Source organism: Oryctolagus cuniculus, chromosome 5 (assembly GCF_051225735.1).
Source record: "Oryctolagus cuniculus isolate XC-2025 breed Fujian yellow rabbit chromosome 5, ASM5122573v1, whole genome shotgun sequence".
In the NCBI taxonomy this organism is placed as follows: domain Eukaryota; kingdom Metazoa; phylum Chordata; class Mammalia; order Lagomorpha; family Leporidae; genus Oryctolagus; species Oryctolagus cuniculus.
The window spans coordinates 64,911,006-64,923,416 of NC_142871.1; the positions used below are offsets into that span (position 1 = coordinate 64,911,006).

At 49.2% G+C, this 12,411-nt stretch overlaps 1 protein-coding gene across 9 annotated transcripts in view; it reads left to right on the forward strand.

Annotated features, from left to right (window-relative positions):
- The window catches only part of ATG5 (autophagy related 5), a 189,024-nt gene extending 178,485 nt beyond the window's left edge, over positions 1-10,539 (forward strand). For 3 of the 9 annotated variants that reach the window (XM_070073740.2, XM_070073739.2, XM_070073746.2), the window contains exon 8: positions 9,991-10,539. In XM_070073740.2, coding sequence (XP_069929841.1) covers positions 9,991-10,223 — 233 coding nt within the window. In that variant the 3' untranslated portion in view covers positions 10,224-10,539. The remainder of the gene's footprint in view (positions 1-9,990) is intronic. The other 6 variants (XM_089332783.1, XM_089332788.1, XM_070073743.2 and 3 more) reach the window with 5 other exon arrangements.
- Positions 10,540-12,411: the final 1,872 nt, after the last annotated feature.

Consider the following 12,411-nt stretch of genomic DNA (forward strand, 5'->3'; position numbering starts at 1 on the left):
GGAGCCGCATCCCCAGTGCAGCCCTACTGATGAGAGGGCGTGGAAGTTGTAGTGAGTTAGTGGTTGGTTAGAACAGGAAAGGTTTTGTCGCCTTTCGCTCTCTGTCTCCTGCCCTCTCTTTGTCCTGTCACCATGGGAATGGTGCAGGAAGAAGGCCCTCACCAGTCGCCAACCCGCCAAGCTTCCAGAACTGGGAGACATAAATTTCTGCTCATTGGAAATGCTCCCTCAGTCTGTGGGAGTTCCCTCACAGCGGCCCCAAGTGCACGGAGACACCACCGGTGGGGGCATCCACTCATGACCCAGCTGGGAGAAAAGCAAACGCAGCTAAGTCAAGACGGGCGTTTGTGTTCAGAGGTCTCTTGCATGTCCGCATGTTGTCTCGTGTATAGAGCTGAGGATGTGTTTAATATGTATGGAGTGTTTGACACTTAAAGAAGACTTGACCAAGGTAAGGTACATTTTTTATAAAACCTTAGCTTGGTTGATGTCAGCTGAAGTGTGCTGATTTCTTTTTAAAAAAATCTTTTATTTTTAAGATTTATTTATTTATTTATTTGGAAGGCAAATTTACAGAGAGAGAGAGAGAGAGAGAGAGATCAATCCTCCGTCCACTAGTTCACTCCCCAAATGGGCACAATGTCCGGGGCTGGGCCAGACCAAAGCCAGAATCTAGGAATACCATCTGGGTCCCTCACATGGGTGGCAGGGGCCGAAGCACTTGGGCCATCCTCTGCTGCTTTCCCAGGTGCGTTAGCAGGCAGCTATGTTGAAGTGGAGCAGCCAGAACAGGAACTGGTGCTCAACAGGATGCTGGCATCATGGGCAGTGGCTTAACCCACTGTGTCACAGTGCTGGACCCTGTCTTATTATTTTTGCCTTAAGATTTATTTATCTATTTGAATGACAGAGTGACAGAGAGACAGGGAGACAGAGACCTTCCATCCCCTGGTTCACTCCCCACATGGCTGGGCCAGGCAGAAATCAGACGTCTAGAACTTTATCTGGGTCTTCCCCATGGGTGGCAGGGACCCAAGTACATGGACCATCCCCTGCTGCTTCCCCAAGCGCACTAGCAGGGAGCTGGATGGGAAGCAGAGCTCTGACGTGGGATGCCAGCAGCACAGTCAGGGACTGACCCCGCTGCACAGTGGTGGTCCCTGACAGCCTCATTTTAGAACTACATGCACACTCCACCCAGACCAAGTGTCTTGGGTACCTTTTGCAACCAATTTTGGAAGTTCATGGAACTGGACTCCCTGAGTCTTTTGACATTGAACTTGTGAATATGTAGATGATCTACTGGAATGCAAGAAACATACATTAATCTCTATTCATATCTACATTGTAATTTTAAAAATCAAGAAAGAAATTAAGTTTTACTGTTTTGCTAATAGGAGTAGTAATGAATATGACTAATATTCATTGCACATATTCGGAAGTATCCATGTGTATAGTTTATAAACAAATATGCGGATGCAGGCTCAATTATTTTATACTGGACTGTATGATTGCAAACGTTTGGTGGGAGCTGGGCATTTGACCTAGCAGTTGAGATTCCTGTGTCCTCCTGGAGCACCTGGGCTCAATGTCCACTGGCTCCTGACACCAGTTTCCTGCTAAAGCAGCCCCTAGGAGACAGCAATGCCTTTAAGTGCTGGGGTCCCCAGCATCCACATGGGAGACATGGAAAGAGCCCCAGGCTCCTGGCTTCAGCCCGGCCCAGTGCCAGCTCCTGCAGGCATTCGGGGAGTAAGGCAGCAGGTCGGGAGCTTTCTCTCTATCTCTCTGTGTCAAATAAACACATTTTTAAAAACTTTTTTTTTTTTTTTTAGTATTCAAGGAGACTTCTGCTTCTGGCCAATGTGGAATAAGAGTTATCAAATTTATTTTCCCAGGTGAAATAACTCCCACAAAATAAAAACCCATACAATATATATGAAAGAACCATTTTCTAGACACTGGACATCAGGCAATGAAGAGAAGTGACCCTTGAGAGTCAGGACGAGGTGACCTTAAAATTGTCCCAGCCTACTCCACTGAGTTCACCTTTAATTAATGAACAGTTCCTTTCTTTTAACTTGGTGACTCTTTTTTTTTTTTTAACTGAACTATAAATGCCTTGAGAACGATGGCCACATCCCAATCACAGGCTACCCCCTGGACCCGGACCCGGCACAGAGGTCGGCCCGTGGTAGCTGCTGAGTTAACAGTCGTTGGATGAATGACTGATGCACTCCAGGGAAGCCCCAGAATGGCGGTGTCATAGAGGACGAGATGTGGGAGCACAAATGCATCTTAGATGAGCTAAGGGGAAGAAACTGAGGGCCAAAGCACTGCCGTGATCGGTGCCAAAACACACAACCCCTTAGTGGTGCGGTGAGTAGCAATGTTCTTCCCTGCACACCAAGACTGAGGAAAACAAGTCGGTAAACAAGAGCCTCCGGGGCTCATGGCCAACAACTGCCACTCGCGGAGCAGGAGCCAGTGGATTCTAGAAGCTAAAGGTAGAACATTGAGGAATAAAAACTGATGCTGGCCGGCGCCGCAGCTCACTAGGCTAATCCTCCGCCTTGTGGCACCAGCACACCGGATTCTAGTCCCGGTCGGGGCACCGGATTCTGTCCCTGTTGCCCCTCTTCCAGGCCAGCTCTCTGCTGTGGCCAGGGAGTGCAGTGGAGGATGGCCCAAGTGCTTGGGCCCTGCACCCCGTGGGAGACCAGGAGAAGCACCTGGCTCCTGCCATCGGATCAGCGTGGTGCGCTGGCCACAGCACGCCGGCCGCGGCAACCATTGGAGGGTGAACCAACGGCAAAGGAAGACCTTTCTCTCTGTCTCTCTCTCTCACTGTCCACTCTGCCTGTAAAAAAAAAAAAAAAAAAAAAAAAAAAAACTGATGCTAAGAACTACTATGGGCAAGGCCACACAGAATTGAAGATTATGGCCAGACACTACTCAGCTAGAGAGATGCTGAGAGAACCTTCCGGAGAGGTCAAAGGGGGCTAACATGAGCTCAGTCTGTCCAAGGCTTCCTGGAGACTGCAGGAGAACCTGTGTTCTGGATCGGACTGAGCCCGTCCACGTGGAGCCTCCAGGAGAGCCAGACACTCAGCCAGTGATGAGAAGCTGGGCGCCTTCCCCAGCCAATCCCCACTAAACAGGACAACCCTGCGGGCCCTGTGCACTGGCCTGGGTGGAGCCACCAAGACCAGGCCAATGTATGGGCCCAATTGGTGGGCTCCACTGTGTGCTGGGACACCATGTAGTAGAGACCCTGTCCCTAGGGAATGCTTGTCAGTCAGTAGAACACCTTCAGGCCACAGGTGTGTCTTAAAAAGAACCCTCCTGGAGCTGGTGTTGTGGCACAGTGGGTTAAGCCACTGCTTGCAACACCAGCATCCCACATCGGAGCACTGGTTCAAGTCCTGGCTGCTCCACTTCCAATCCAGCCTCCTGGGAAAGTGGAAGATAATGGCTCAAGCACTTGGGTCCCTGCCACCCATGTGGGAGACCTGGATGAAGTGTCTGCCTCCTGACCTTGGCCTGGCCCAGCCATGGCTGTTGCAGTCACTTGGGGAGTTGAACCAGCGAATGGAAAAATTCTGCCTGCCTCTGTCTCTCCCTCTTGCTGTCGATCTACCTTTCAAATAAATAAATACATAAATCTTAAATATAAAACAACAAACAAGAAAGACCCTCCTGCTCAGGATTGAAGGAGCCCCTGACACCGGTCCCCACAGGTGGGAAAAAATCCTGCAGGTTGGTTGGACTGCTCTCTGAGGCTGGGTGCATCGTACGGCAGTCCTGGCTCTGGCCTTTGCTAGCAAGGGGAAGCTCCCATCAGACCCCTCCCCTTTGGGTTTCTCCTCAGTTCAAAACACTGCCCACTCTATAAAGTCATTGAAAAAGCAGCCTAACTCTTTCTAAGCACCTTGTTTGGGGACCGGAAAATTCAAGGACACATCGGCGACTGCTTGATGCTGTCTGGAGAGTTTTAATTAAGACTTGATCCAGGCCCAGCGTAGGGAACAGACTTCTGCCTGCCCACAGATCCTTTGACTACCCCCCCCCCGCCCCGCCGCCGCCAAAGTGCATCCGTGGGCTCTACAGGAACGAAGCCAATTTTTGGCTCTTGTTTCAAAGACTATACAAGAACAGTGTCTGTCCTTTTGTGTCTCGCGCATTGCACCAAGCATAATGGTTCCAAGGTATGTCCCATGTTGTAGCTCGTATCCGAACTGGTGGGAGTATCATCCTCCACTATATGGAAATACCACACTTTATTAATCCATTCATCTGTTGGTGCTCACTTGGATTGCTTCTGCCTTTTAACTATTGTGCATAGTGCTGCTATGAATAGTGGTGCCCAGATCCAGTGTGTTCCAGTCTCTGCTTTCAATATTTTGGCTGTACACCTGGGAGTAGAATTGCCAGGTCAGATGGTAGCTCTATGGCTAGTCTTAAGACACTGCCCAACGGTTTGTATTTGTTCTGGGGTGGAAATCCTGAGTGCAGATGGTGGGAATGTCTGTGCCGGGAACAGAGATGCGCACTTGCTGCAGCTCGCTATCAGGCCCAAAGACCCAAGAAAAGCACGGCTACACCTCACGCACGCTTCTGCCCACAGGGCTGACAGGCCACCCACACACTTTCCTGGCCAGAAACCAGAAAATCATTTCCCAAGCACAATTACTCACTGTGGCCCCCAACCAAGTGAGCACAACTCAGGTGGCAGTCCCAGGCCACAGAGCTGGTTTCATTGAATGGAACTCTGGCTTACTGGCATTTATTAAGTTTGTAGAAGATTATAAAATATATAACCAAAAAGAGCACACCAGTACGGATTAAATACAATAAAATTAATGCCACCAGAGGCACCCTCAGCTTAATACACAGAACCTTCCCAAAATGTTTGAAAACTCTCTTCATTTTTTCCTGGTTGTGTTTTCCTTTCCCACTTGTCACATGACCCTGTCCTGAATTTAGTCTATTGTTCTCTTGTTTTTCTGTATAGTTGGATTGTAGCCACAAATATGTGTCCTATGTGACTTCCTTTTTTTTTTTTTTTAAGATTTATTTATTTGAGGGGCTGGCGCTGTGGCATGCTAGGTTAAGTCTCAGCCTGCGGCATTGGCATCCCATTTGGGCGCTGGTTTGAATCCCAGCTGCCCCACTTCTGATCCAGCTCCTTGCTAATGTCCTGGAAAAACAATGGAAGATGGCCCAAGTCCTTGGGTCCCTGCACCCACTTGGGAGACCCAGAAGAAGCTCCTGGCTCCCAGCTTTGGATCAGCCCAGCTCCACCTGTTGCAGCGCTTTGGGGAGTGAGCTAGCAGGAATGGAAGACCTCTTTCTCTCTCTCTCTTCTCTCTGTCTGTAACTCTACCTCTCAAATAAATAAGTAAATCTTAAAAAAAAAAAAGAAAAGGAAATGTTCAGACTTAAAACAAAAGATTTATTTATTTGAAAGGCAGAGTTACCAAGAAAAAGGGGGAGATGGAGAGATAGAGAGAGATCTTCAATTTACTAGTTCACTCCCCAGATGGCCGCAGTGACTGAGGCTGGGCCAGCTGAAGCCAGGAGCCTGGAACTCTCTCTGGGTCTCCCACATGGGTGGCAAGTGCTTGGGCCATCTTCCTCTGCCTTCCTAGCCTTGTTAGCAGACAGACGGATGAGGAGTGGAGCAGCCAGGACTCCAACTAGCGCTCGTAATGGAATGCCGGCGTTGGCATCATACTGCTTTGACTTGCATTCTTCACATGGCATTATACTTTTGAGATGCATTGATATTGGAATGTGTAGCTGTATTTCATTTTTTTCCCATTGCTGTGTTAGGGGTTCCATTTTATGCACATCCTAAATGTATTTACTTCTACAGAAGGTGGGCCATTTTGGTTAATTCCTTTGCATTCATTCTAATCAGATTTTTGCCTTCATAGTCACTGTCACTAAATGATTTTACTTTTCTTTCTCTGTGTGAGCCAGTCTCTTTTCTTTGTTGGATTAATAATTGTCCATGTGGTCCTGCCACAGCCCCCACACTCTTTCTGAGCACTCCTTCTAGCACCCAGCAGCCAGATCCAGACTCATTCATAATCCCACCCTCTAGAATTGGAGCTGATTGGGCCACAGGCAGATACTTGAGCCAATCAAACACTCAAGAATTTTAATCTCTGAACCTGTGGTTGACCTTGCAAAAGTGAAGGTTTAGGGGCCAGCACCACCGGCATCCATGTGGGTGCCAGTTCCTGATCCAGCTCCCTGCTAATGTGCTTGGGAAAGCAGTGGAAGATGGTTCAAGTCCTTGGGCCCCTGCCAGCCACATGGGAGACCTGGAAGAAGCTCCTGGTTCCTGGGTTCGGCCTGGCCCAATCCTGGTCATTGCGGCCATTTGGAGAGTGAACCAGAGGATGGAATCAATCTCTCTCTCTCTCTCTCTCTCCTCTTCTCTTCTCTCTGTAACTCTGCCTTTCAAATAAATTTTTCAAAATCTTAAAAAAAAAAAGTGAAAGTTTAGGATCCTAGGTCGGCTGTGTCTCCTGCCCCATGTATGGGGAGGAAAAGCAGTGACAAGTGACAGGGATGAATCTAAGGAGGAGGACGAAGAGACGGATGGATTAGAAAAACAAAGGGCAGGGAGGGAAGCGAAAGTCCTGAAAGCCACCCAGGTCTTTGCCCCACCCTTGGGTCCTGTGCGATTCACCTGTTGGGACTGTAGTAAGTTAGTCTTCGGAGCTTAAATTCCTTTCAGTTATTCTGTATTACTGGTAATGAAAGATCCTGAGTTATCCATTCAGTTTGCTTCTTCCCACCAGCTCAGAAGAACTTGTAAGTTGTCCCAGAACACTTATTAACCCAAGAATGAATTCTTTTTTTTTTTTTTACAGTTTTATTATATTTATGTGAAAGACAGAGAGAGAGAGAGAAGAGAGAGAGAGAAATCTTCCTTCTGCTAGTTGACTGCAAATGGCCGCAATGGCCAGGGCTGGGCCAGGCTGAAGCCAGGAGCCAGGAGCTTTATCTGGATTTCCCATGTGGGTGCAGGAGCCAAAGGAATTAGGCCGTCTTCCTCTGCCTTCCCAGGTGCATCAGTAGGGAGCTGGGTCGGAAGTGGAGCAGCCAGGACTTGAACTGGCATCCATATGGGATGTTGGCATTACAGGTGGTGGCTTAACCTGTTACACCACAACACTGCCCCCCTCCCTCCTGATTGAATTACATTTTAACCCTAAATAACTTGAGATAAGAAAATTGTCAATTTCCAGAAGGAGTTGGCTTCTGAGTGTCAAACAGTGGAGTGAATTTTCTGCTGTTGGTATCTGCTAGATCAGTTTTATGTCACCAAAGTATAAATGGCTAAGTAGTTTTAGCTTGTTATTTTGACCAGCTCTTAGAAATGACTGAAGAATTTTACTCTTAACTTGATGAAAACATATATGATAAAGATAACCTCCCATTATCCTTAGCTGATTGGGAAGGTAACCATGAATAAATGAATTTTGTCGCTAGCCCACATACCTTATCTAAACTTATCTTGGCCATTAGCTTCCTCTTCTGTCTGTTGACAAGAAGTAAATAGACTGTCACAACAGGAGCTTGTAATCTCCTTTTATTTCCTCTACACATCTCCTCTGGAGATGCTAATGACCGGTGCCAAGGGGAAAAAGACAGGTGTCAGGAAGGCTTGGAAAAGAAACAAAAGCCTGGATGGTTTGATCACTAGCTAAAGAGCTGTAGGAGTTGGTGTACAGAAGATGGGGCGCTGGCCGGCGCTGTGGTTCACTAGGCTAATCCTCCGCCTTGCAGTGCCGGCACACTGGGTTCTAGTCCCAGTTGGGGCGCCAGATTCTGTCCCAGTTGCCCCTCTTCCAGGCCAGCTCTCTGCTGTGGCCAGGGAGTGCAGTGGAGGATGACCCAAGTGCTTGGGCCCTGCACCCCATGGGAGACCAGGATAAGTACCTGGCCCCTGCCATTGGATCAGCGCGGTGCGCCGGCAGCAGCGCGCTGGATTCGGCGGCCATTGGAGGGTGAACCAACGGCAAAAAGGAAGACCTTTCTCTCTGTCTCTCTCTCTCACTGTCCACTCTGCCCGTCAAAAAAAAAAAAAAAAAAAAAAGATGGGGCGCATCTGGAACATAGATTACTGAAAGACGGGCCTTGGGGTCTTGTTGCGCTCCCTTTTCCAAGTGTAGGTTGCTGTATCCACCAGAGGACATGTGAGTTACTGGTGATATGGCCCTCCTGAAACGGAAGTGAAGCCTTCCTCCTACATTGGTTTAGCTTAAAATCTTTTATCAAAGTGTATGCACCCACAAAGGCATCACACATTTATCGTATCCCCTGGCAGGTGCTGAAGCCAGAGCGGGCTTCGTCTTACTCTAGAGAGCAGCTATTGAGTTTTGAAGTCTAATTGGAGGCAAGCACTCCGCTGCCTCTGCTTTCTTTTCATGCTAAGAACCACTGTGTGGCCACGAAGGTCAAGTTCAGAAGGGACCAGCACCAGCTTCTAAGGAGGGGAGAAAGGATTCAGTGGCTAAAACCTCCGCGAACTAAACGGGATCATCCTTTGTTGTGTGGATCCCTCGAATGCAACATTGCAAGCTAGCTCTCAGAAACTGTTAGGTAGGCATCGTTAAGACCTTGAGTCTGGAGGGTGACCCCAGAACAGAACCCTGCAAACAGAGTAAGGCGATGGGGCTTCGTTGTTCCTGGAAGCATACTGCTGGTGAGCTTTTGATGAACAGAAAACGCGCTCTGAACTGATTTTCCTTTCTGTGAAATCCTGACGTAGCGTTTCTGGTTTCAAAGGGAGCTATACACAAAGACCAACAGCAGTCCCACAAAATGAGACCACCTTAAAATCAAGTTTACTGGCTATGTGGGATTTTAGCTAGTGCTGCATTTTAAGAAGAATAAACCGGGAGAAAAAAAAATAAAACAAGTTCTTTGCTGCATGGTGCCCACTTCTATCTAAACAGCTCTGAAGTCCAGATGCAAGCTGTCACTGCAGCATCTCTAGGGAGAGCGTGGGAAGTTAAAAGTCAGTGGTTTTGATTAATTAATAATCATCCTCAGCTGTGTTGGCAAATGATAAAAACAAATTGTCTGCCTTTAAAGTGGGGGTGGAAGATGTGTGCTTACCCGGACCCAAGGGGGAAGGAGGGACAGCCCGCTGGCCCACTCTGCCCTTCCCTCGTCTGCTAGTAGCTGAACAAAGACAACGCTGTATACCTCTCACCCTGTACGATGGCCAGGTGGGCAGGCAGGAGGGAGGCAGAGGAAGCCAGTGTCCAAGGAGGAGCCCGGAGGACTCGCGTGTGGCTACTGAGTAGCCATCAAGGACAGGCCAACTGAGCATTCACAGGAATAACTGTTTCTCTGTGTCTGCCATTGTAAAAGTCATGAGGGTGTGTGTGTGTGTGTGTGTGTGTGCAGGTGCCAGGGTGGGGTGCAGTTTTACTGGTATCTTAGAGGAAACATTTGGGGGTGGTGCTGTGGCATAAATGTCTAAACCACCACCTGCCATGTCAGCATCCCATATGGGCACGGGTTTGTGTCCTGGCTGCTCCACTTCTGATCCAGTTCCCTGCTAGTGCATCTGGGAAGACAGCAGAAGATGGTTCAAGTGCTTCGCCCCTGCACCTGCATGGGAGACCTGGAAGAAGCTCTTGGTTCCTGGCTTCAGAGTGGCTCAGCTCCGGCCATTGGGGCCATTTGGGGAGTGAACCAGTGGATGGAAGATTCGATTCTCTCTCTCTCCCTCTCCCTCTCCCTCTCCCTTTCTCTCTGTAATTCTACCTTTCAAATAAATAAAATAAATCTTATACCAAGAAAAAAGGAGAAATTCAAGGACTCCTCTCCGTTTTTAAAATTCACTACTGATAAGCAAAATGAGGACTCCACGTCGCCCTTTCCCAGAGTCTATGGCAGCAGCTGGTGCATTCTTCTCCCTCTCAGGCCTGTGGTCCTTAAGCTGTGCTTCTCTTCTAGGTCTTCGCATTGACAGCCCAGCATTGCAGCCATCCTTGTCTCCTCCACCACGGTGGCCTGGGCCCTTCTGGCAGTTCTTGGTACAGTTGGCTGGACAGAGCAGACAGGAGACACCATCGCCTACTGGGATGAATGGAGGAAAGCTGGGTCAAGGGCTGGCTCTGTGTCAGATGTTAGGTTCATTGTGTTGTTTATTCAAAGCCTGGTGTTCCAGGGCCAGCACTGTGGTGTAGTGGGTAAAGCTGCCTCCTGTAGTGCTGGCATCCCATGTAGATGCTGGTTCAAGTCTCAACAGCTCCTCTTCCGATCCAGCTCTCTGCTATGGCCTGGAAAAGCAGTAGAAGATGGCCCAAGCCCTTGGGTCCCTTCATCCACATGGGAGACCTGGAAGAAGCTCCTGGATCCTGGCTTCAGATCAGCCCAGATCCTGCTATTGCAGCCATTTGGGGAGTGAACCAGCAGATGGAAGATCTCTCTCTCTCTCTCTATAACTCTACCTTCCAAATAAATAAATACATTAAAAAAAAAAAGTCTAATGTTCCCCAGTGACTGTGAATGTCGTCTCCCTTGTTTTTTGTCCCCACAATGCAAACTTTGATTAAACGTTTGCCAATCCTACTCTCATGGCCTGCAAATAGCACCATATACTAGCTGCCTTTACTATAACCCACCCTCCACAAACTTCACCTTTCTCCTGCCCTGTTCTGTCCTGGCCACCAAACTTCCGATGGCTCCTCATTCCATGCCGAATCACGAAACACATCACTGCCTGCATTCAGGAGGCTTCACACTGTGTACCGAGAATATGTTTCTGTCCTAACTCATTCTACCTCCCTGATGAGTTATTCAAATCTCCTTTGTCCTGTGCTATTGAGCAACACACTGCTTCTCTAACTTGTTCTTAATCCCCTCCCTTCATCCCTGAAATAAAACCCTACTTAGCCTTCAAGGCTCCTGTCACATGCCACCTCCTCCATGAAGTTCTTTTTTTTAAGATTTATTTATTTACTTGAGAGGCGGAGTTACAGACAAAGGGAGGGAGAGACAGAGAGAGAGAGATCTTCCATCCACTGGTTCACTCCCCAAGTGGCTGAAATGACCAGAGCTAGGCTGATCCAAAGCCAGGAGCCAGGAGATTCTTCTGGGTCTCCCATGTAGGTGCAGGGGCCTAGCGACTTGGGCCATCTTCTGTTGATCTCCCAGGGCATCAGCAGAGAGCTGCATTGGAAGTGGAGCAGTCGGGACTTGAACCTGTGCCCGTATGGGATGCTGGAGCTGTAGGCAGACGCTTACGCTGTTAAGCCACAGCGCTGGCCCCTCCAATGAGGTTTTCATTTCATTGGTTGGATTGGACTCCTCTTCTCTTGATCTTTACTCAGCATTCTGTTTCTTCCACTGCTCTGCATCAGGCTCCTTCCGTGCTGGTCTGAGCACCTGATTAGAAGCCCCTGAAGGCAGGGAGGCCAAATTCCTCTTCGCCTCAGAGGTATTATATTAGAGTGAGCCCCTGGCCAGCTCTCCTTCTGCTGGGAGTGTGCAGTCTGACAGTCCTCGTGTGTAGAAGATCAGCGTTGGCGCAGTCTCAGCCACTGGGGGTTTTGGGAGCCAGCAGACCAGCGCTCTCTGTGTCTCCCAAGGTTTCCACTGCTGCCAGACAAATGACCTCCAAGTTAGTGGCTTACTGCAACACCCGCTCACTAGTGCCCAGTGTCGCTCCCCCTCTTCGTGGAGGAACGACACAGGACCCTGCGCTGTTCTTTCGTCTGCTCGGCCCTCCCTGGGTTTGCTGCTGGTTCTTCCCGGGTTGGCTACTATCCCTTCCACCTCCGTGGAAGGGCAGTTCCCCCTGGCCGCATTCCCCACTTCCGCAGGGGAGCGGCACACCGCCGGCCGGCTCTCTGGGGGCTGCACGGGTTCCCTTAGATGTTCCCCATAGATGTTCCTGGTGCATGCCGTCTCTCTCCTCCTTTATAGTCCTCCTCCGCCAATCCCAACTCGGCTGAGTACGCTGCTCTCCAATCAGGAGCAAGTCCTACAGTTAATTGGTTGAACTGGAGGCAGCTGTGCGGAAGCTGTTTACTTCTCTCCCAGCGCCATATTGTGGGAGAGCAGATGCATAGAATAAGTCCTAATTCGAGCAACTTAGTCTAGTCCGGATTGCTCCCCACAGATCCCCCTTTCTTTTTATTTTTTGGCGTTGATACGCGCCTGTCTTCGGTGTCCCGCAGCACACACTCTGCTGTACTTGCTAGAGTTGCCACAGGCTCTTACAAGTCCTATCAATCAGGAAAACCGAATCCGGGTCCTCTCTTCGCCATTGTGAGGAGGTTTTTAGGCGCTGATGCGTGCCTGTGTTCGGTGCCCTGCAGCGCATGCTCTGGTCGAGCCTGCAGGGGCTTACAAGCTCTATCAGGCAAACCG